Source organism: Acomys minous (genome assembly GCF_964271855.1).
Source record: "Acomys minous genome assembly, chromosome: 20".
Lineage (NCBI taxonomy): Eukaryota > Metazoa > Chordata > Mammalia > Rodentia > Muridae > Acomys > Acomys minous.
Window position 1 is genome coordinate 23,775,611 of NC_140502.1, and position 24,900 is coordinate 23,800,510.

At 46.5% G+C, this 24,900-nt stretch overlaps 1 protein-coding gene and 1 long non-coding RNA gene across 2 annotated transcripts; both read left to right on the plus strand.

The window, feature by feature from the left end:
• The first annotated feature begins 2,299 nt into the window (after positions 1-2,299).
• LOC311591043 lies at positions 2,300-9,229 on the plus strand. Its single transcript, XR_014777017.1, has 3 exons — positions 2,300-2,352; positions 2,457-2,531; positions 9,104-9,229. It is a non-coding gene; the product is annotated as an uncharacterized lncRNA (long non-coding RNA).
• Positions 9,230-17,314: 8,085 nt separating this feature from the next.
• LOC311591149 (uncharacterized protein) lies at positions 17,315-23,818 on the plus strand. Its single transcript, XM_084770513.1, has 3 exons — positions 17,315-17,391; positions 20,003-20,154; positions 23,011-23,818. Exons 1-3 carry the CDS (start codon positions 17,385-17,387, stop codon positions 23,773-23,775), a joined length of 924 nt encoding a protein of 307 aa, XP_084626639.1. The 5' UTR covers positions 17,315-17,384; the 3' UTR covers positions 23,776-23,818.
• The last annotated feature ends 1,082 nt before the right edge of the window (positions 23,819-24,900 follow it).

The following is a 24,900-nucleotide window of genomic DNA, read 5'->3' on the forward strand; positions in this document are numbered from 1 at the left end:
ATTAGTTGTTTTGTACAGTAGCTTCAGGATCCCCCAAGCCCACAGTGGTGCGGACATTAATGCAGGCAAAACACCCGAACACAGAAAAGAAGAAAGCCTAGGGACTAGAGAGATGGCTCCATGGTCAAAGGTCCCAGTTGCTCTTGTAGAAGGCTTAGGGGGCTGGAGAGATGGCTCAGCGGTTAAGGGCACTGACTGCTCTTCCAGAGGTCCTGAGTTCAATTCCCAGCAACCACATGGTGGCTCACAACCATCTATAGTGAGATCTGGCGCCCTCTTCTCTCCTGCAGGAGTACATGCAGGCAGAGCACTGTATGCATAATAAATAAATAAATGAATCTTTAAAAAAAAAAGTTATAAGCCGGGCGTGGTGGCGCACGCCTTTAATCCCAGCACTCGGGAGGCAGAGACAGGTGGATCGCTGTGAGTTCGAGGCCAGCCTGGTCTACAAAGTGAGTCCAGGACAGCCAAGGCTACACAGAGCAACTCTGTCTCAAAAAAACAAAAAAAAAAAACAAAACAAAAAAAAAAAAGAAGGCTTAGGTTCAGTTTGCAGCAGCCGTTTGGAGTCTTGGAATCATCTGTAGCTCTAGTTATGTGGGCACCAAGTGCACGCTCTACCTGCAAGCAAAGCTGGCACACAGCCTTAACCTTGTCATACTGGAGGCAAAGGAACTCTGATCTCTGAGTTGCAGGCCAGCCTGGTCAGCATGGTGAACTCCAGGCCTGTCAGGGCTACATAGTGAGACCCTGTCTCAGAAAGTCTAAAACTTGTCAGGTGATGGTGGTGCAAGCTTTTAATCCCAGCACTAGTGAGGAAGAGTCAGGGGGGACCTCTGTGAGGCTGAGGCCAGCCTGATCTACAGAGCCAATTCTCGGACATCCAGAAGTACACAGAGACCATCTGCTTTAAAAATAAAAAAGCCCAAACAAACAAACAGAAAATTGTCGTTTTGGGTGACATGTGTGTAGAGCCTGCAGCTCTGTAAGAAGACCCTGATTTGGATCCCAGCATCCACTGGGTGGCTCATGGTTGTTTGTAAATTCAATCCCAGGGGATCCCGTGCCCTCTGTGGGCACCAGAACACAGGGCACACACAGAGACTCAGATACACATAGAAACTAGCAGCTGGTAGAGCTGCCAGAGACTGAGGTGAATCATCACGGGCTTCAGTTTTCCCAAGTAAAAGTTCTCGTGGGGCCCCTGCGGCTGTGCCCACTAGATTGCTTCCCCATCTCAGCAACCGCTGCCCTGTGTCCACAGGCTGTGGGGGAAGCGTTCTGAATTCCACCATCATTTCTGTCTTTGGGATATTAGTTGCCATTGCCAGAATCTGTGCCAAAGGGTCCTCCCATGGCTGTGTTCAGGGCTGCAGAGGCAGTCCCTGCATCTTCCTGTGCCTGTGGCTGAGTTCCTGGGAGACAGGACTGTGGGAAACCTGATTTCAGATTCTGGAAACATATATTATCTGGGCACCTGTCCATCTACTTGATATGTGGATAAATTTGTATGTATCTCTGTGTGTGTACATATGTATGTATGTTTTATGTACTTAGGTATGTATGTTTGTGGTTTTTTAAAAATAGAGTCTCATGTACTGAATTCTGTATGTAGACCAATTCTGCTTGGAATACACAGAGATTCCTCTGCATCTGCCTCTCAAGTGCTGGCATTAGAAGTGAGTTCGAGGCCAGCCTGGTCTACATAGTGAATCTAGGACAGCCAGCGCTACACAGAGAGACCCTGTCTCAAAAAAACCAAAACCAAACAAACAAAACAGGAAGTGAGCCCTGCGGGGCCTGGCTGTCAGGGTTACTTTAGAAACAGGGGAGAATGTAGCAGGCTGGCTTCAAACATTCAGTGTTGGTGACGCTGGCCTCAAACTGGTTCTTCTACCTCCACCTGCCCGATATGAGGATTCCAGGCCAACACCAGTGTGCCTCGTTTGTAACTTTGTTTTAACTCCCGATTTCGCTGTATGAAGTGACACCTGGAGTCCTAGGTAATGTTTTCACGTTGAAAAACAGAACTTTTTGGCTAAGAGGGTTTTTTTGTTGTTGTTGTTTTTGTTTTTGGTTGACCATGTCATGAGCCGCCTACATCCATTTTTTCTTTTCTTTCCTTTTTTTCCCCCTTACTTTTCCCCCCATGAGGCATGGACTCCGTTTGTAACCTTGGCTGTCCTGGAACTCAATTTGTAGACCAGGTGGCATCCACCTCACAATGACCCAGGTGCCTCTGCCTCCTTGAGTGTCGGGCTTAAAAGCATGCGCCACCACGCCTCCCGCTTGCTGGTTAGGATTTTTCTTCCCACCTCAGGGTCCTAGGTAAAGAAACAGGTATTTTGTACGGTGAGTACTGAAAGCGATTATTGCTCCTGCAATAGGGAGGGTTGGGGTTGGGGCCTGATGACTGATATATCTTTTTTTTTTTTTTTTTTTTTTTTTAATTACAGGTCCTGCGTCGCTGACGGCACAGTCTTGGGGTTCCGAAGCAAAGGACTGACCCAGTCAGAGAGACGCGATGTCAGGTGAGTCAAGGGCAGGGGCCAGGCTTGGGTGCAGAAGGCTGCGGCTGGTCCAGCACCGGAAGTGTCCAGATTCTCTCGGGGTTCCACAGCGAGATCCCACGGGGCCACAGATTGCTTTCTCCCCATCTTTCCAATCTTGTGGTACTGTGTTGTCACTTTCTGTTTCTTTGGTTTCCTGTGTAAGGATTGCACCGCTGAGCCACGCTGCAGGTGGCTTTTCATTATTTGAACTAACTCCCGGTATGTGTCTGTGGGTGGGGGATCTCGCGTGTTCCTGGAGACCAGATGAGGGCAAGGGATCCCTGTGTCAGAATCTTGGGTGCTGGGACCCAACTGAACTTCTTTGCAAGGACAAGGTGAGATCTATACTGGTCCTCTCAGAGCTAAGGTTGTGGACTGGCTCATGTGGGTGCTGGGAGAAGAATTGGGGTCCTCTGTAAGAGCCGCAAGGGCTCTAAACTGCAGTGTCATCTCTACAGTCCCATAAAATCATAAAAAAGCACATTTGTCCAGGTGGTAGCACATGCCTCTAATCCCAGCACTCCCAAGGCGACGGATGCAAATCTCTGTGTTTGAGGCCAGGCTGGTCTGCAGAGCTGGTTCCAGGACAGCCAGGGACACACACAGACACACACACACACACAGACACACACACACACACACACACACATACACACACACACACACTTTTCCATCACCTGCATTGCAATTTTAAGAACAGTTGTAATAGCTGTTGGCATCTATTAATTGTAGAAAATAATGAGTTTGATGTGTTTATACACATTGGATCATATTTTCTCCTTAATTAAAGTATTCAAGACACTGTCCACCTCTCTAATTGTTCTCCCATCTTTCTTTTTCTTGCTTTCTCTTTCCCTGTATTGATGTGGGGGAGACAGTTTCTGTGTAGCCCTGAGTGTCCTGGTACTTTTTTGTAGACCACACTAGCCGTTTCTTTCTGTCTGTCTTTCTTTCTTTCGACAGGGTTTTCTCTGTGTACTCTTGGCTGTCCAGGACTCACTTTGTAGACCAGGCTGGCCTCAAACACACAGCGATCCGCCTTCCTCTGCCTCCTGAGTGCTGGGATTAAAGGCATGTGCCACCACACCTGGCTCTTCAAACTTGCATAGATTCACCTGTCTCTGCTTCCTGAGTGCTGAGGTTAACCTTTAGTTACCACAATGCCTTGCTAATATTATTATTGTTAGTTTAGCTGCCTCAGTGGAGAGGAATGTGGGCTTTGTGAGTCTGGCTTAATTAGCTGAACAGAATGGTCTCCAGGTCCACCCTGTTGCCTGCACACAGCACAGTTTGCTCTGCCTTGTCACTGAATACAGCTTCCCAGTGTGTTAGACCTCAGTTTGTTCATCCCCTGACTCACTGATGGACATCTAGGCCGATTCCGCCTCTTGGCTGCTGTGAGTAAGGCCACAGTCAACATGTGTGCTCAGATAACTGTCTGGCCTTCTGATTTCAGTGCCACAGTCAACATGTGTGCTCAGGTACCCTCTGGCCTTCTGATTTCAGTGTTTCCAGATACATGCTGAGGGGTGGTACCCATGGATCAGATGATAATTCTAATTTTTCTTTCTGAGTAAATCCACAGTAGTGTCTGTAGTGGTCACATTCTTTTCTATGTTCACTGATAGTGTAAGTAGGAATAAATTTCCCGCTGATCCTCACCTGAATTTTCCTTTCTAAATCCTCCCTTCTTTCTTTCCTTCTTTCTTTTAGATTATTGGCCGGGTGTGGTGGCACATATATTTAATTCTAGTGCTTGGGAGGCAGAGGCAGGAGGATTTGTATGAGTTCCGGGTCACCCAGAACTACAGTGAGTAGACACATGACTCACAGTGGTCTGTCCTCCTCTGGCTCCAAAGCAAGGGCCTTAAAGGTGTCTCCTACCATCACAGGCTGGGCAAGCTGGGGTTTCTAAGGGTTTGGAATTAGGGTGAGACTTCTAGCTCTTTGTGGGAACCAGGCCCGACTGGGCTACCTGCCTGTCTTGCTGTTTCATGTCCTGTTTCTAGCAGCTTCCATGTCTGTGGTTATGTTGGTTAGCTAGTCATGTTTACTGCTCTGAGAACGCACCCCTCTCCTCCTGGGGACTTTTCCTCTTGAGGGATTTCACCTGCGAGAGGCATTCCTGTTTTGCTGCCTATAAAAAGGCTCTTTGGACACTGAATAAAAGCTGCTGCCGTTGAGGCTGGAGAGATGAGCACTGCCTGCTCTTCCAGAGGTCCTGAGTTCAATTCCCAATAACCTCATGGTGGCTCCTAACCATGTAGTGTGAGATCTGGCGCCCTCTTCTGGTGTGCAGTGCACATTCAGGCAGAGCACTGTATATGTAATAAATAAACTTTAGGTGGGAAAAAGCTGCCACCGCTGCTGCTCTCTTGGCACAAAGGACCCGCTGTTTTATTGTGTGTTAAATCCCCAGTCCCTTGCCCTTGACAGGTGCCACAGCTCTTGTAATCTAGCAAACAAACAACCGCCCCCCCACCCCCCAAGAAATCAAACCGTCAGGGTGTGCCCAGTTGCTTGGGTTTTCCTTAATTCTAGATGTAATCAAGTCAACAAATAACATTATCAGTACTTTTCTACATAGGAGTGTTTGCCTGTGTCTCTGTCTGTGTACCACGTCTGTGATTTGTCCAAGGAGGTCAGAGAGGGCGTCAGGTCCTGTGCACACAGAGTCATGCATGGTTCTGAGGCACTTGTAGGTGCTGGGAAGCAAACTGGGCTCCTCTGCAAGAGCAGCAAGTGGCTCAGTTGGTGGGGTGTTTGCTTCTCTCCAGCACCAAATTGTATTATTCTTAACTATGATAACACTTGCCTCTGCCTCTTGCATGCTGAGATCAAAGGAGTACGGTATTGTAAAACTCACTGTTTTTTACTTTTTAAATTTATTTTTAATTTTTAAAATTGTTCACGAATTTTTTTTTTTTTTTTTAGGTTTTTCGAGATAGGGTCTCTCTGTGTTTGCCTTGGCCGTCCTGGACTCACTTTGTAGACCAGGCTGGCCTCAAACTCACAGCAATCTGCCTGCCTCTGCCTCCCGAGTGCTGGGATTAAAGGCCTGCGCCACCACGCCTGGCTTGTTCACAACTTTTCAAAAGGATTTCTTAATTTCTTATGTATACAGTGCTCTGCCTGCATGTCCACCTGCCAGCCAGAAGAGGGCACCAGGTCACTTTATTGATGGTTGTGAGTCACCCTGTGGTTGCAGGGAATTGAACTCAGGACCTCTGGAAGAGCAGACAGTACTCTTAACACCTGAGCCATCTTTTCAGCCCTAAAACTCAGCATTTAAAACTTTTTTTTCTTTAAAAATTGAACCAAACAAAAAGGAACTTATGTTTTTTGGGAAATAGCATTTAAGGATAGAATGCTGCCTACTGTACTGTTTATAAATAAAAACCCTTTGTACAGTTGAAAACCAAAACCAAAACCAAAAATGAATGAAAATGTTCTAGTCTTATTTATTTATTGGTTTTTCAAGGCAAGATTTCTCTGTGTAGCCCTGGCTATCCTGGAAATCACTCTGTAAGAAAAAGCTAGCCTCCAACTCACAGAGATCTGCCTGCCTCTGCCTCTGCCTCTGGTGTGCTGGGATTAAAGGTGTGAGCCAACACCTCCTGGACCTGAATATGTTTCATTGTCTCTGTCTCTGTCTGTGTCTGTTGCTGTCTGTCTCTCTCTGTCTCCCCTTCTCCCTCCCTCTCTCTCTCTCTCTCTCTCTCTCTCTCTCTCTCTCTCTCTCTGTGTGTGTGTGTGTGTGTGTCTATCTGAACACAGGCACACATGGAGGTCAGAGGCATCAGATCCTCTGAGGTTGGAGTTCTGAGCAGTTGTGAGCGTCTCCATGGGTTCCGCTCTGCAAAAGCAGTAGACACTCTCCACTGGTGGGCCATCTTTCCAGCCCCTTTAAAGGGTTATTTTATTGCCAAGTATGTGCTCACTGGCTTGTCTCTGTGTGGAGATGTGCATGTGAGCACAGGCATTTGAAGAGGCCACAGGTGCCGGATTCCATGGAGCTGGGGATATGGTGGCTGTCAGGTCCCAGTGTGGGTGTGGGAACTGCACTTGTGTGCCCTGGTAAAGCAGTGTGCACTTGGAACTGCTCGGCCATCTCTGCAGGGCTATTTTTTAAAAATCATGTTTCTTGTTTTTTTGATGTGATAATACTTTCTCTTTACTGTTTTAACTGAAAAAATTTTAAATTCTGTGTGTGTGTGTGTGTGTGTGTGTGTGTGTGTGTGTGTAGAGCTGTGAGTGTCAGTCTTTGGCTTATAACTGTTTGAGAAACGGTGTCTGGTTTGCTGCTGTGGACATCAGGATAGCCAGCCTGAGAGTTGTCAGTTCTTCGGCCTCCACCTCTCATGTCTAGAAGTGCTTGGGCCACACATGGATCCACACACTGTATCCGTGTGTATATAGGTTCTGAGGACCCTCCCACATTGTGACACTCCCCAGTTTCCTCTATTTTATATAACAAAATTAATTGTATTTGGACATTTTTAATGTGGGGGGGCTGTATTCTGAGTGTCCCTGGAGACCAGAAGAGGGTTAGGGGTCCCTGAGTCAGAAGTCATGGGTGTTGGGAACCACACAGGACTCGTTTCTAGGAGCAGAATAGGATCTATACTGGGGCCCTTGGAGTTAAATGTTGTGAACAGGCTCATGTGGGAGCTGGGGACAGAACTGAGGTCATCTGTAAGAGCAGCAGGGCTCTTAGCCACAGAGCCATCTCTACAGTCCCATGAGATATTCAATGTACCCTTAAAAATATATTTAGCCAGGTGGTGGTGGCACACGCCTTTAATCCCAGCATTTGGGAGGCAGAAGCAGGCAAATCTCTGAGTTTGAGGCCAGACTGGTGAATAAGGCCACAGTCCAAATGGAACCCTCTGGCATCCGTGTGGTTCTTTTGGATATATGCTGAAGGATGGGACAGCTGGATCATATGGGAATTCAAATTTCATGTCCTGAGGAACTTCCATACTGGTTTCCTGAGTGGTCACACTAATTTACATTTCCTTTGATATTGTAAACATGAGGGTCCTTCCTCCAGTCCTCACAAGGCTGTGTTCTTCCTTCCTTCTTTCTTTCAGATTATTAATAGGGAGTGGTGGTTTATCTTTTTAATTCTGGTGCTTGGATGCAGCGGCAGGAAGGTCCGTGTGAGTTCCAGGTCAGCTGGAACTACAGAGAGTGGTCACACAGAATTCCAACACATCTGTCTGCCTCTGGCTTCAGCATCAAGAGATTAAAGGTGTGGTCTACACCAGCTGACCAGGGCGGGTTTTCTTCTCTTTTTCCTTTTATTCCTTTCTTTCTTTCACAGGGCTGGGTTTCTGTGTGCTGCCTTGTGTATACTGGAACAGTTTCTTCGACCAGTCTGGCCTCCAATTCAAAGATATCCACCTGCCTCTGCCTCCCTTAGTGCAGGAATTCAAGGTGTGTACTACCTCACCCAGCTCAATGTGGGGGTCCAAACCTCAATGGAAGTGGATTTAGGGTGGCTTTTGTATTTCTAAGAGCATTAAACAGCCACAACCAAAATACAAAAGAGCCCAGACTCTTTTTCATTTGTGTGTGTATGTGTACATGTGTGTGTGTGTGTGTGTGTGTGTGTGTGTGTGTAAGCATGCCTGTGTAGGATCTTTTTCATATGACAAAGAACATGGGCCCACAAGAGGTCACTCCTCTGGTAATGGACAAACAACACCTGTTCTCTGACAAGTCTGGTTCCAGGGGACACACACAACACACATTCTCACAAGCCTGTTTCACATCCCACACTTGGGATCAAACCAAAAACATGTTTGTATTCACTACAGGTCAGAGGTAAGGTATGACCAGTTTTCACAAGAACCCAGAGCAGCCCGGGCAAGAGCAAGTGAGTTCCGGAAGGTATTACAGTAGAGCTCTGGGTACGGTAGAGTTTGGTGTAGCTGAGTGCGGCGGCCATCAGAGGCAGGGTTCCCAAGCAGAGCAATATAGTGATAAGCAGAGAGAGGCCAGATTGAAGCCCTGAGCTAGCAGAGGCCTTTTGAGCCACAACAGCTGACTGGAACCAGCCAGTGTTCAGAGAGAAGCAGAAAGGGTGAGCTTATTCAGCAATAAGTCTCAGAGGCTGAAAACATTGTAGGTTTAGCTTAGCCAATGGAGGATGAAAGCTGCAGCCTTCAAGGTCAGGGTGTGCAGAAGGTGAGACTGTTTGGAGGCTCGAAGCTTCCAGCCTAGGCTTGGGGTAGTTATATGTAAACTCTCTGGGACCCGCCCAAGCCATGTGCTCCTAAAGCTTGTGTACAGCTCGCATCTCATGCCACAGCTCAGGAGAGAAAAAACAACTTTCCCAAGCCTGGTCCACAGAACAAGCAGGGCTACACAGAGAACGCTGTCATACCAAAAAACAAACAAACAAACAAACAAAAAACCCAAACCAACCAAAAACAAAACAAAACCCAACAACATTAACAAATTTTAATGTAAAGTGGCGGCTACGGTTTAGCTTGGCATAGTAAACAATTTAAGAATGAAAGTGCTCTTGCCTCTTCCCTCTACAGGCCAGCTCCAACTCTGGAATTCTCTTTCATATTAAGTGATGAACAACTCAGAGCACTGGAACACGCCTTCCGCAGGAACATGGTTCCAGATAATGAGGAAATTCAGGAATTGGCATCAAAGCTCCAGCTTGAGTCACCAAGGTGCAGGTTTGTGTATGGAGCGTCTCTCAGGGTCATCACTTAGTCCATGGTTTCCTGTGGGCTTTGTTTTGTTCTTGTCACTTAATGTTTTAAAATGATCCATGTGTATGTGTGCACACCTCCTTCTCTGTATGTGCAGCAAACATGCCTGGTGCCTGAGGACGCTAGAGGAGGCTGTCGTTTCCCATGGAGGCAGAGTTGCAGGTGCTGGGTGCTGGGAATGGAACTCGGGTTTTCTGTGAGAACAGCAAGTGCGCTTAACCACCAAGCCATCTCTCGAGTTCCACTGCCTTTTGCTTTCATGAGAGAACAGCTGACATATCCAAGGCTACTCTTTTCTTTGTTTGGGACAGAGTTTCTGTGTGTAGCCTTGCTTGTCTGGGATTCACTCTGTAGACCAGGATGGCCTCAAATTGATAGTGTTACTTCTTCCTCTGGGATCTCAGTGCTTGGATGAATGGTGAGGGCTGTTGTTCCTTGCACTGTGTTTTCTTTAAACACGTCCTGTTACTGACAGAGGTATTGTTCAGGAATGGATTCTACAAAGGAATGGGTGGTTTATTTTCACAACCACTCACTTTTTGTTATAAGCTAAGGCTCCCTAGAGGGTTATAAATACAAGATCTCCATTGTGAATGTAGGCCTGGCTCTAAGCTCACAGGGCTAAATGGCTTTTTCTTCCTTCCTTCTTGTCTTTTTTGTTCCTTTTTATGTTTTCTTTTTTTGAGACAGGTTTTCTCAGTGTATCTTTGACTGCCTTGTTCTACAAAGTGAATACTATAACAGCCGGGGTAACACAGAGAAACCTTGGATCGAAACACAAAAACAAAACCATATATATCTAACTGTGCATATTAAATATATAAATTAAGCACCTTTAAAAATTTGATTGATTTCTAAAAAAATATTCAATACTACTCTTTCTTTTCAGATGTGGTTTAATTATCATCAAGAGCAAGTGCTGCCCTGGAGAGGATGTGATGAGTGTAATTTGTCTCTAGTAGCATTCACTGTGGTGACTGAAATGGGAGGAGCATCACACAACTAGGCTGTTCCAGTGAGGTGTGCATCATGCATCCAAGCCAGGCAAATGAGAAGAGCACCAACCAGCCAGCCCTTGCCAGTGAGTGGTGATTCATCCAGCCAGGCCTTGCCAGAGACGGTTAGGATCACCCATCTTGGCCAGGCTATTGACACAATAACCAACCAACTAGACCATGCCAGTGACGGATGAATCATCCAGCCAGGTCAGGCCAGTGAGGGATGCAGCATCCAGCCAGGCCTTTCCTGTGACTGTTAGCTCACCCAACCTGGTCACAGCATTGACACAAGCACCAACCAACCAGGTCTAGCAACCACCTGTGACTCTGCCTCCATGGGAAACCACAGCCTCCTGTAGCGTCCTCAGGCACCAGGCATGTTTGCTGCACATACAGAGAAGGAGGTGTGCACACATACACATGGATCATTTTAAAACATTATATGACAAGAACAAAACAAAGCCCACAGGAAACCCTGGACTAGGTGATGACCCTGAGAGACGTTCCAAACACAAACCTCCACCGTGGTGACATCAAGCTGGAGTTTTGAAGCCAGTTTCTGGATTTCATCTGGTCTGGAAACATGTTTCTGAGGAAGGCATGTTGCAATGCCCTGGTTTGTTCACGACTATGACAGGGAATGTCCGATTTTTGTTGTGGCTGTCCTGATGAGGGTCGAGACAGGAGCACTTTCATTCTCAAATTGATTACTACACAGAACTAAACCATAGCCACCACTTTAATTATCCTCGAGAGGCAGTGCTGCATTTACCTTTCAGCAAGGCCATGCCAGTGACAGCTGAATCATCCATCCAGTCGATGCCAGAGATGGATGCATCATCCGGCCAGGCCAAGTAAGAGATGGATGCATCTTCCAGCCAGGCTGCACCAAATACCGTAGCTTCTCCCAAGTAGGCTAAGAGATGTAGAGGAGGACTATGCAAGCAAGCGGAAGAGCGTGAGGTCACAGCACCTGACACTCAAGGAGAAGGAGAAGCAAAGGAAGAGGAAGGACAGGGTCCAGCGAAGAGAATGAAGCCAGTGCCTGCTACCTGGCCTGGGAGGAAGAGCACCTGACAGTGGGTAATAGGTTCATTATCACGGTCACCTTTGTGCTCAACTTTAAAGGCATCGTTGTCTCGATGTGGGATTATTTGGGGGGAAATTACTGATTAACAAATAAAGGAGGATTTATTGACTATTGGACTCGATACTAACTATTCATGGTAATAAAAAAGTGGCAAAATATGGGGATTGAATCTAAGTCTGAGAAATCTTGTGTGAAAGGAAGGTTCTTAGTCAAAGTGCCCAAGCTTAAAACCAAAATACTTTTGAATGAAAAACTGTCTCCCACACGTCTCTTTAAGAGAGACTCCTCTTCTCACCCACAGACAAAGGCAGCTTCCTGTGGGCACATGGGAGATAAAGGGAAAGGACTTAATACGACCAGGTTGGCTGCTGCTTGTGGCCTGACTCTCACAGAGCAATGGTGGCTCCGGAGGCAGCTTGGTTAGAAACTGGAACCGAGAGGCCAGGAAACTTACACATAGACGTGGGGAAAGAATTTAGGCATCTAAATTAAATAATAGAGACTGCTATGGTCTCTCTCCAAGGTGCCATGGCACAGGACACTTGGACTTTCTCTGATTTTGTTTTGGTTGCTGTCATGGACCAGGTTGCAGTGTGGGTAATGGTGATCATGGTTTTCCATGCTTTCTCTACAGAAGATCAGGGAGAGACGGGGGAGAAAGCCAAGGGATGGAACACTAAGGCACAGGCAGGCAAAATGGAGGAAGGAACAAAACTCTTCCTGATAGAGAATGGAAACTTGACAGCAGCTGCATCTCAGGGCTCTCTGGATACAAGATGCCTGTCAGCTGTTTCTGGAAAGGGCCCAGCTAAATGCTGTAACAACCACTAAATTCAAAAAAGTATGCACAGGGCTGCTATGTCACAGTATGAGATGGGAAAACTGGCCCCAAACTTAGACTTTTCTTTTGGTTCCCATTACTATGGGAAGAGTTTATTAAAATACAAATTTCCAACACAAAATGTAAATCTACATGCTTATATTTAGATGTGTACATGTATATAGTAACCCTAAATAAAGCATTTGCAAGCAATGTTAACATCCTGGTGACATGCTTCCAAAGACTTAATTGCTTTTTTTTTTTTTTTTTTGGTTTTTCGAGGCAGGGTTTCTCTGTGTAGCCTTGGCTGTCCTGGACTCGCTCTGTAGACCAGGCTGGCCTCGAACTCACAGTGATCCGCCTGCCTCTGCCTCCCGAGTGCTGGGAATAAAGGCGTGAGCCACCACGTCCGGCTATCAAAGACTTAACTGCTTTAAAGATCCATGTTATAAAGTCACTTAAGTAAAAGGCAAAAATGAAGAATTAACATGATCTTTGCAGTGTCAGTATTACTCCAAAAAAACTTCCTATTCCCTTTAGAATAAAGCCATGCATTTGTTCATTCTAGAATGACATGTAAGAGGACAGTGCTGTCAATGTAAAGGACTCACAAACCACGCTGTATATCCCGTGAGGTCCATACCCACTGAACATAAGCAGCAGCGATGGTCCATAGTGCATGTCTGTGTGGCCTTGGCTGTCCTGGACTCACCTTGTAGACCAGGCTAGCCTCGAACTCACAGCGATCCGCCTGCCTCTGCCTCCTGAGTGCTGGGATTAAAGGTGTGTGCCACCACTGCACATCTTTTTCAAGCTCTCTTAACTGTATCACAGATACTCACTTGCTGTAGTGTGATTTAGGGAAAGAAAAAAAAAGTGGAATTGACACAGACATGTTAATAGGTTAACAAGGTTTCCCTAAACAAAACTTTATCCTCCACATAGAATCAAATCTGCCAACCACCTGTGGCAGGTAAGGGGCCTCAGCATCACCCTCATTAGCACACGTGGAAAGCTGAAACTCTGGAACATGTATTACCCTCAGCTGCAGAGTTTATCAAGGTTTTATTCTATAATCCTTTGCAGGGTTTGCAGGACATGATGGCACAGCCTTTAATCCCAGCCTTCTATTAATTTCTCCACTGCTGAGGCTAAAGTGTGGAGTCTCCAGCATACTAGGCTGGGTATGCTATTGTGGAGATATAACCCCAGCCCCTCACAGGTCCCTATCACTGAGCCACAACCCCAACTCCTCACCGGGGAGTCTAGAAAGGGGCTCCCCACTGAGCCATGTCCCTTCCCCCTCACTGGCGGAGTCTAGGGAGGTGCTCTCCCACTGAGCCACGCCCCCAGGCTGTCAGTGTGGGATCTAGGAAAATCCTCTGCCCCTGAGCAGAGCCTTGAAGGCAGATCCTGAACTAGTGCAGCACTAAAGCAAGAAAGGCCATGTCCTGAGAAACGGCTTTTCCCCTCAAGGAAATACACCTTGTTACATAGATGGCTTATATATGCACTTGTGTACACACACACACACACACACACACACACACACACACACACACACACATCTATAATAGGGTCTTAGGACCTCTTCTGGGATGCAGATATCCATGCAATTACAGCATTCATAAACACAAAATAAATATATAAACATTCTTTTGTTAAGAGTCTCAGCACAACATACTAGGCTCTGCCACTGTCTCTAGACACTAAATAGAGGTGAGGCTGGGATTTAACAAAGACACATTGGGCAGCCTGAGCTCAAAGGTGGAAACCTACCCTCTGGGTATCAACATACTAGTTTTAAAGTTTTCAGTGTGTGTGTGTGTGTGTGTGTGTGTGTGTGTGTGTGTGTGTGTGTGTGTGTGTGTGCACTTAAGTGTTTATATGATTCATCAGTTTAGCAAGGTGTATTTGCTTCAGGGGAAAAGCAGTTTCTTAGGAGATGGCCTTTCTTTCTTTAGTTCTGGGCTTGTTTGAGATCTAATTTCAAGGCTCTGCTGTTCCTCAAAGTCACAGTGACTTCAGCCTCAGGACAAGGACTGGCGATTTGCAGGTCCCATTTGGAGGGCTGTGTAGTGAGACCCTGTTTCAGGAAGCCTAACACTTGTCCGGTGATGGTGGTGGAAGCCTTTAATGCCAGCACTCAGGAGGAAGAGTCAGGGGGACCTCTGTGAGGCAGAGGCCAGCCTGGTCTACAGAGCCTATTCTAGGACATCCAGAAGTACACAGAGAGACCATCTGCTTTAAAAATAAAAAAGCCCAAACAAACAAACAAAACCTGTTGTTTTGGGTAACGTGTGTAGAGCCTGCAGCTCTGTAAGAAGACCGTGATTTGGATCCCAGCATCCACATGGTGGCTCACGGTGCCTTATAAATTCAATCCCAGGGGATCCCGTGCCCTCTGTGGGCACCAGAACACAGGGCACACACAGAGACTCAGACACACATAGAAAGTAGCAGCTGGTGGAGCTGCCAGAGACTGAGGTGAATCATCACGGGCTTCAGTTTTCCCAAGAAAAAAGTTCTCTTGGGGCCCCTGTGGCTGTGCCCACTAGATTACCTCTCCACCTCAGCAACCGCTGCCCTGTGTCCACAGGCTGTGGGGGAAGCGTTCTGAATTCCACCATCATGTCTGTCTTTGGGATATTAGTTGCCATTGCCAGAATCTGTACCAAAGGGTCCTCCCATGGCTGTGTTCAAGGCTGCAGAGGCAGTCCCTGCATCTTCCTGTGCCTGTGGCTGAGTTCCTGGGAGACAGGACTGTGGGAAACCAGATTTCAGATTCTTGAAACATATATTATCTGGGCACCAGTCCATCTACTTGATATGTGGATAAATTTCTCTCTCTCTCAGTCTCTGTGTGTGTATGTATGTATATATGCTTATGATTTTTTAAAAAATAGAGTCTCATGTGTGGCTGTCTGTCCTGGAACTCTGTATGTGGACCAATTCTGCTTGGAATACATGGACGTTTCTCTGCATCTGCCTCTCAAGTGCTGCCATTAGAAGTGAGTTCGAGGCCAGCCTGGTGTACAAAGTGAATCCAGGACAGCCAGCGCTACACAAAGAGACCCTGTCTCAAAAAAACCAAAACCAAACAAACAAACAAAACAGGAAGTGAGCCCTGCAGGTCCTGGCTGTCAGGGTTACTTTAGAAACAGGGGAGCAGGCAGCAGGCTGGCTTCAAACATTCAGTGTTGGTGAAGCTGGCCTCAAACTGGTTCTTCTACCTCCACATGCAAGATGTTGGGATTCCAGGCTGACACCACTGTGCCTCGTTTGTAACTTTGTTTTCACTCCTGTTGGGGCTCATGTGAGCTGTATTTTAGTGGCTCCCACTTTCACTGTATGAAGTAACACCTGGAGTCCTAGGTATTGATTTTACGTTGAAAATCAGAATTTTTTGGCTAAGAGGTTTTGTTTTGGAGGGGGGGGAGGTTCACCATGTCATGAACTGCCTAAATTTATTTTTTTTTCTTTCCTTTTCTTTTTTTCTTACTTTCCCCCCATGAGGCATGGTCTCTGTATGTAGTCATGGCTGTCCTGGAACTCACTTTGTAGATACCTTCTCTTTATTATGTTTTAACTGAAAAAAAAAAATCTTCGACAGAATGTGTGTGTGTGTGTGTGTGTGTGTGTGTGTGTGTGTTTTATGTGTGTGTGTATGTAGAGCTGTGAGTGTCAGTCTTTGGCTTCTACCTGTTTGAGAAACGGTGTCTGGTTTGCTGCTGTGTACATCAGGATAGCCAGCCTGAGAGTTGTCAGTTCTTCGGCCTCCACCTCTCATGTCTAGAAGTGCTTGGGCCACACATGGATCCACACACTGTATCCTTGTGTATATAGGTTCTGAGGATGCTCCCACATTGTGACACTCCCCAGTTCCCTCTTACTATTTTATTTAACAAAATTAATTGTATTTGGACATTTTAATGTGTGTGTGTGTGGGGGTTAGATTTCAAGTGTTCCTGGAGACCAGAAGAGTGTAAGGGGTCCCGAGTCAGAAGTCTTGGGTGCTGGGAACCACACAGGACTCGTTTCCAAGAGCAGAACACGATCTATACTGGGGCCCTTGGAGCTAAACGTTGTGAACAGGTTCCTGTGGGAGCTGGGGACAGCACTGAGGTCATCTGTAAGAGCAGCAGGGCTCTTAGCCACAGAGCCATCTCTACAGTCCCATGAGATATTCAATGTACCCTTAAAAATATATTTAGCCAGGTGGTGATGGCACAAGCCTTTAATCCCAGCACTTGGGAGGCAGAAGCAGGCAAACCTCTGAGGTTGAGGCCAGATTGGTCTACAAAGTGAGTCCAGGACACAGAGAAACAACAACAACAACAAAAAGACACGTGTCACCACCCTTTGTCTCCTCTCTCTCTCACATTCTCCCTCCCACTCTTCTTTCTTTCCTTTGTTCCTTCTTTCTCCTTTTTGATGTGGGTGAGACAGAGTCTCTCTCTCGTTCTCCTTTTTTAGGGTTTGTTTTTTTTTTTCCCGAGACAGGGTTTCTCTGTGTAATCTGTTCTGAACTCGGTTTGTAGACCAGGCTGGCCTTGAACTCCCATAAATCCACCTGCCTCTGCTGGGATTAAAGGTGGGCACCACCACATGCATGCCTGGTGCCTGGGTGGGACACAAGCTCCTAAAGCAGTGAGCTCTACTTCCAGAATTACTGAAATTTAGATAAAACCCCAATTCAGCCTAGAATTAGAACTGGCTGCCTTTTATCCCAGCCCTAAGGAGGTAGAGGCAGATGGATCTCTTTGAGTTAAAGGCCAGCAAGGTCTGCAAAGTGACTTCAAGACCAGCCAAGAGACAGAAAAACTCTGTCTGGAAAAAAAAACAACAAAAAACCATAAAAACAAGCTCTGTGAGTTTGAAACCAGCCTGCTCTACCAAGCAAGTCCAGAACAGTGAAGGCTACACGGAGAAACCTTGTCTTGACAAACAGAACAAAACAACAATAACAAAACAAACAAAAACCAATCGCAATAAAACCCACCAAGCCAAAACTGGTTCTGTATTGTTTGCAATGGAATAGATTTCTCCTCCTGGATTAGGGCGGGGTGGGGAGTGGCCTGAGGATGGAGACACTATAAATGGCCAAGTCCTGCAAGGAGGAGCTCACGGTCTCTGAGGATCCGGAGCATACGACCCATCCAGGAGCAAACCCCAGGGAGGGACACACGGATGCCCCGTGAGTAAAGCGCAGAGCCAGGCTTGGGGTGCAGACGGCTGTGGCTGTGACAAAGATGGGAGGTGTCCAACTTCTCCTGGGGCCCCAAGCTAGGTCCCATGGGGGCCACAGATTTCTTTCTCCCTACCCTGCATAACTTCTGGTAGTGTGCTGTCGTCACACGCTGCTTCTTTTTCCTACTGAGTCTAGAGCCCATGGTGTGGCCTGTGTAAGGAGGAGTCCGCGGCTGAGCCGTGCTCCAGCCCTCTGCTCCATATTATAATTAATACCATCTGCTCAATATTATAATTAATACCAGTATGTGTCTGTGAGAGTGGGATATGGAGTCTTCCCGGGGACCAGAAGAGGGTGAGGGGTCCCCGAGGCAGAAGTCGTGGGTCCTGAGAACCACACGGGACTCGTTTCCAAGAGCAGAACACGATCTATACTGGGGCCCTTGGAGCTAAACGTTGTGAACAGGTTCCTGTGGGAGCTGGGGACAGAACTGAGGTCATCTGTAAGAGCAGCCTGGGCTCTTAGCCACAGAGCCATCTCTACAGTCCCATGAGATATTCAATGTACCCTTAAAAATATATTTAGCCAGGTGGTAGTGACACACGCCTTTAATCCCAGCACTTGGGAGACAGAAGCAGGCAAATCTCTAGAGTTTGCGGCCAGATTGGTCTACAGAGAAACCCTGTCTCTGAACAACCAAAAGAGAAAAAAAAACAAAACCAAACCAAAACAACGACAACAACAAAAAACCATGTGTCACCATCACTTGTCTCCTCTTTCAGTCTCTCTCTCATCCCCCACCCCTTTTGTTCTTTTTCTCTTTTTTGATGTGGGTGAGACAGAATCTCTCTGTCTCTCTCTCTGTCTCTGTCTCTGTCTTTCTGTCTTTGTCTCTGTCTCTCTGTCTCTGTCTCTGTCTCTCTCTCTGTCTCTGTTTCTCTCTCTCTCCCTCCTCTGTGTTTTTTGAGACAGCGTTTCTCTTTGTAATCTATCCTGGCCTCGCTTTGTAGACCAGGCTGAGTTTGAACTGACATAAATCCGCCTGCCTCTGCCTCCAAGTGCTGGGATTAAAGGTGTGCCCCACCACGCCCGGCTCGGGACAGAGTCTCTATGTAGCCCTGAGTGTCCTGGAACATCCTCTGTAGACCAGTCTGGCCTACACACACAAATATACATATGTACATACGTATGTACACAGAAGCTTGCTTCTGCTTCCTGAGTGCTGGCATTAACCATGCGTGTCACACCGCCCTGCCAACTGACTAGAGGACTGTGTGAAACCAGATTTCAGATTCTGGAAATATATATTATCTGGGCACCTGTCCAGATACGTGGATATGTGGATAAATATATATGTGCCTGCTTGTGTGTACATATGTATGTATGTATGTATGTATGTATATTTATGTGTTTTTTTTAAATAGAGTCTCAGTTGGGTGTGGTGGCGCACGCCTTTAATCCCAGCACTCGGGAGGCAGAGGCAGGTGGATCACTGTGAATTCAAGTCCAGCCTGGTCTACAAAGCGAGTCCAGGACAGCCAGGGCTACACAGAGAAACTCTGTCTCGAAAAACCGAAAAATAAAAATAAAATAAAATAAATAAAATAGAGTCTCATGTGTGGCTGTCTGTCCTGGAACTCTGTATGTAGATCAATCCTGCTTGGAATACACAGAGATTCCTCTGCATCTGCCTCTCAACTGCTGGCGTTAGAAGTGAGCCCTGCAGGGCCTGGCTGTCAGGGTTACTTTAGAAACAGGGGAGCATGCAGCAGGCTGGCTTCAAACATTCAGTGTTGGTGACGCAGGCCTCAAACTGGTTCTGCTACCTCCACCTGGACGATATTGGGATTACAGGCCCACACCACCATGCCTTTTTTTTTTTTTTTTTTTTTTTTTGTAATTTTGTTTTAACTCTTCTTGGGGCTCAGGTGAGTTGTAGTTTAGAGGCTCCTGATTTCCCTGTATGAAGTAACACCTGGAGTCCTAGGTATTGACTTCACCTTGAAAAACAAAATTTTTTTTTGGCCTAAGAGTGGTTTTTCTGGGTTCACTGTGTTATGAACCTCTTAAATTCATTTTTTTACTTTCTTTCCTTTTTTCTCTTTCTTTTTCCCCCTGAGGCATGGTCTCTGTTTGTAGCCTTGGCTGTCCTGGAACTCAATTTCCTGAGATTAAAGTAGTGTGCTATCATAACACTCAGAATTTTTTATTTTTTAAATTTATTTAAAAATGTTTAAATGTTCACAACTTAAAAAAAAAAGATTTCCTTTATTAAGTATACAGTGCTCTGCCGGCATGTACACATGCTGCCAGAAGAGGGCACCATATCACTTTATTGATGGTTGTGAGCCACCTTGTAGTTGCTGGGAACTGAACCCAGGACCTCTGGAAGGGCAGCCAGTGATCTTAACCTCTGAGCCATCTCTCCAGACCTAAACTCAGCATTTTAAATTTTTCTTTAATAATCCAACCCAACAAAAAGGAACTCATGTTTTGAGGAAATAGCATTTAAGGATAGAATGCTGCCTACTGTATTATTTATAAATAAACACCCTTTGTACAGATCAAAAACAAAAACAAAAACGAAGGAAAATGTTCTTGTCTTCTCCGTGAACAGGAAAGCCAGTGCGCGATGAAGGATTCTGGACTATAATCAGTCTTGAGCAACACTTGGCACTGCAAGATGCCTTCTACAGGACCATGTTCCCAGACCTACAGGAAATCCAGCAACTGGCCTCAAGACTCCAGCTAAAGGACATGGTAGTGGAGGTTGGTGCCTGGGTGTGTCTCAGGGTAGTCAGCTAGCCCAGGGCCTCCTGTGGGCTTTCCTTTCTTCTAGTCATGTAAAGTTGTAAATTTGGCCAGGCATGGTGGCACATGACTTTTATCCAGCACTCGGAAGGCAGAGGCAGGTGGATCGCTGTGAGTTCGAGGCCAGTCAGATGTACAGGCTCCACGACAGCCAAGGCTACACAGAGAGACCCTGTCTCAAAAAACCAAAAAAAAAAAAATGTACATTTTTCATGTGTATGTGTGCATGCTTTCTCTATCTGTGCACCATGTGCATGCCTGGTGCCCAGTGAGGCTAGAAGGGGCTGTCCTATCCCATGGAGGCCGAGGTACAGGTGGTGGGTGCTGGGAATGGAACCTGGATCCTCTGCAAGGTCAGCAAGCGCTCTTAACCACTAAGCCATCTCTCCAGTTCCATCCCCTTTTTATTTCATGAGCGAGCATCTCACAGATCTAAGGCTAGCCTTTTATTTATTTGTTTTTTGAGGTAGGGCTTCTCTGTGCAGCCTGGCTGTCCTAGAACTCACTCTGTAGTCTAGGCTGGCCTGGAACCCACAGAAATGTGCCTGCCTCTGCCTCACAAGGGCTGGGATTAAAGCATGTGCCAACATCGCCCGGCTCTAAGGCCTGGCTTCATCTCAGGGTCTTCCTGCTGTCACCTCCCAAAGTGCTGCGTTCCAGGCATATGCCCATGTTTCACTGTCTATAATGCATTGATATGACTGTATTACGGATGTAGGGTCTCACTGTGCAGCCTTGGATGGCCTGGAACTTGCTATGTAGGTCAGGCTGGCTTGTGCCTTTGTCTCCTGAGTGATGGTAGCACAAGTGGCTGCACTTTTTAAAATAAAATAATTCCTGTTTATTGACCGTGGCGATGTCCAGGAATGGATGCTAGAGAGGAATGAGCTTTGTCTTTTCTTTTCTTTTTTTAAAGATGTGGTTATTTATTATGTATACAGTGCTCTGCCTGCATGTACACCCGCAGGCCAGAAGAGGGCGCCAGATCTCACTATAGATGGCTGTGAGCCACCTTGTGGTTGCTGGGAATCGAACTCAGGACCTCTGGAGGAGCACACAGTGCTCCCAACCTCTGACCCATTTCTCTAGCTCCTGAGTTGTTTATTTGCTTACCCACCAACTTTATTCAGATACACGGAGGCTCCCTAGAGGATTACACATACCAGCTGTGCAGTGTGAAGGCAAGCCTGACTTGAGGCCAACAGGGCTCAGTGGGAATCTTTGTTTCCCTCTCTCTCTCCCTTCCTCTTTCCTTTTTTCCTTCCTTCCCTTCTTTTTATTCTTTCTTGTTCTGTTCCTTGCACACTGTGTTTTTCTATCCCTGACGGCCTTGGAACTCACTCTGTAGACCAGTCTGGCCTTGAACTCAGGGATCTACCTGCCTCTGCCTCCTGAATCCAGGATTTAAAGGCATGCCCCACTATGGACTGGCTAGGGCCCTTTCTTAGAGGAGCTGGTTCCTGTCTTCTCCTGTGTTGTATTGATAAAACAAAGCACGTGGGAGTAGGTTGTTTTTTTATTTTTACTATTTATTTATTTATTTTCTATTGTTTCCTTTTATTTGGGACAGAGTCATATTTAGCCTAGGCTAGCCTCACACTTGCATAGCTGAGGATGGCCCTGAACTCCTGCCTCTTCTGCCTCTATTTCCCATGAACTGGGCTACTGGAGTAGGCCACCACACAGGGCTCAGAATATTGTCCTTGACAGTCCAGAGCCATCTTTTCTTACTGTCTTGTGATCTAGGGTGGGAGCTCCCTGTCTGCTCCAGCCACTGACAGAGTCTCAAATCATCTACCTCAGGGACCAAGGACAGGGAGGCTGAAGGAGCATATTAAATATCTGTGAGAGATTAGCAACCTGCTTTCTCACCTGAGGATGGGACATTTCTCCTCTGGACTCATCACTTTATTATCCAGCTCTCTGGCTAAAGGTGATGGTGTTAGTTGATGGCCTTGACTTTCAAAAAGTCCTGAGTTCTATCCCTGGCACAGACTATACTGGCCCTGTCTCAAAAACTGAGCCGAAGATAAATTTCTGGGGCTGGGGTGGTGGCTCAGTGGTTAAGGGCAGTGACTGTTCCTGTGACGGCAAGAGTTCAATGCCAAGCACTGGCCTGGTGGCTCAGAGCCACCTGTATCTCCAGCTACAGATGCCCTAATGTCCCTTTCTCCTCTCTATAGGCACTGCAACCAGGTGCACCGAAGCGCAACTAAAAATAACAATGAAAAAATATCTGTGTGACAGCATCCATGTTATACATTAGCCCTTGGTAGGCAGAGGCAGGCACAACTTTGTGTTAGAGGCCAGCTTAGTCTACATAGTGAATTCCAGAACAGACAGGTTTACACAGAGAAACCCTGTCTCAAAAATCAAAAACAGGGAGGCAGAGGCAGGCAGATCGCTGTGAGTTCGGGGCCAGCCTGGTCTACAAAGTGAGTCCAGGACAGCCAAGGCCACACAGAGAGACTCTGTCTAGAAAAACCAAAAATAAGAAAAAAACACAAAACAAAACAAAAGCAAAAACAAAACCATATAAAAATTTATTATATATATTAAGTATATAAATTAAAGCTCCTTAAAAAGGATGAATCATTTCTTTTTCTTTCTTTTTTTTGGGGGGGTTGTTCTCACGACAGGGTTTCTCTGTGTAGCCTTGACTGTCCTGGACTCGCTTTGTAGACCAGGCTGGCCTCAAACTCACAACAATCCACCTGCCTCTGCCTCCCAAGTGCTAGGATTAAAGGCATCTGCCACCACCGCCTCGCTTGATGAATCATTTCTTAAAAAGATGAAAACTATCCTTTCTCTCAGGAATGGTTTAAGTGTTATCGAGACCTAGTGATGACAAATATGACAGAAAATCAGAGGAGTTCATTTCTGAGAATATTCAAGGAGGCCACGCAAATGAGAGGAGCACCCTCCTCCCAGACCATGCCAATGATGGGTGCGTCATCCAACCAGGCCATGACACCGATGCCTGCATCATCCAACGAGGCCATGACACCGATGCCTGCATCACCCAACCAGGCCATGCCAGTGATGGATGCATCATCCAACCAGACCATGCCACTGATGGAGTCATCATCCAAACAGTCCATGTCAGTGATGGAGACATCATGCAAACAGGCCAAGCTAATGAGAGGAACATCATCCAACCAGACTATGCCAGTTATGGATGCATCATCCAGCTTGGCTGCACCAGAGAGAACAGCATCCTCCACCCAGCCTAAGACACAGAGAGGAACATTATTCAAAGAAGCCAGACCACAGAGAAGAGCACCATCCAACCAGGCCATGCAAGTTATGGATGCTTCATCCAGCCGGGCTGCAGCAGAGACAGTAGCATCAGCCAGCCAGCCTAAGCCAGGGAGAGGAACATTGTTCCGGGCCAAACCACAGAGAAGAGCATCATCCAAGCAGGCTAAGACAAGGAGAGGAGACCTACACAAGCTAGGGGAAGAGCGTGAGATCCCAGCACCTTTAGGAGAAGGTGCAGGAGAGGAAGAGAAAGGACAGAATCCACAGAAGAGAAGAAAGCAAGTGCCTGGGACCTTGGATGGGAGGGAGAGTAACTGATAGTGGGATAATAGGTTAATTATCATGTTCAGCTTTGTGCTTAACTTTTGATGACTCATTGCCTCAATGTATAATTATCTGGAGGATATTATTGGTTAACAATAAAGGAGGTTTTATTAAACATATGACTGAATATTCATTATTAATAGTAATAAAAAAGTGGTTAAACATGGGGCTTGATTTGAGAAGACTTGAGTGAAAGGCAGTCTCTTATCCAAAGAACCGAAGCTGAAAACGGAAATACGTCTGAATGAAAAACTGTCTCCCACAAGTCTCTTTAAGAGAGACTCTTCTTCGCCGGGCGTGTTGGCGCACGCCTTTAATCCCAGCACTCAGGAGGCAGAGGCAGGTGGATCGCTGTGAGTTCGAGGCCAGCCTGGTCTAAAAAAGTGAGGCCAGGACAGTCAAGGCTACACAGAGAAACCCTGTCTGGAAAAACCAAAACCAAACAAACAAACAAAAGAGAGACTCTTCTTCTCACCCACAGACAAAGGCAGCTTCCTGTGGGCACATGGGAGATAAAGGGAAAGGACTTAACACACCCAGGTTGGCTGCTGCTTCTGGCCTGACTCTCACAGAGCAATGGTGGCTCCAGAGGCAGCATGGTTAGAAACTGGAACCAAGAGGCAAGAAAACTTACAAGTAGACATGGGGAATGAAAATTGCCATCTAAATTAAAAAATAGAGGCTGCTATGGTCTCTCTCCAAGGTGCCATGGCACAGCACACTTGGACTTTCTCTGAATTTGTTTTGGTTGCTGTCATGGACCAGGTTGCATGGTGGGTAATGGTGATCATGGTTTTCCATGCTTTCTCTACAGAAGATCAGGGAGAGAGGGGAGAAAGCCAAGGGATGGAGCACTAAGGCACAGGCAGGCAAAATGGAGGAAGGAACAAAACTCTTCCTGATAGAGAATGGAAACTTGACAGCAGCTGCAGCTCAGGGCTGTCTGGATACAAGATGCCTGTCAGCTGTTTCTGGAAAGGGCCCAGCTAAATGCTGTAACAACCACTAAATTAAAAAAAAGTATGCACAGGGCTGCTATGTCACAGTATGAGATGGGAAAACTGGCCCCAAACTTAGTCTTTTCTTTTGTTTCCCATTACTATGGGTAGAGTTATTAAA

Excerpts from the sequence above, each read along its gene's own strand:
- LOC311591149 (XM_084770513.1), top strand. Across the intron at positions 20,155-23,010 it reads TAAAGGACATGGTAGTGGAG|GAATGGTTTAAGTGTTATCG; the intron begins GTTGGTGCCTGG and ends CCTTTCTCTCAG.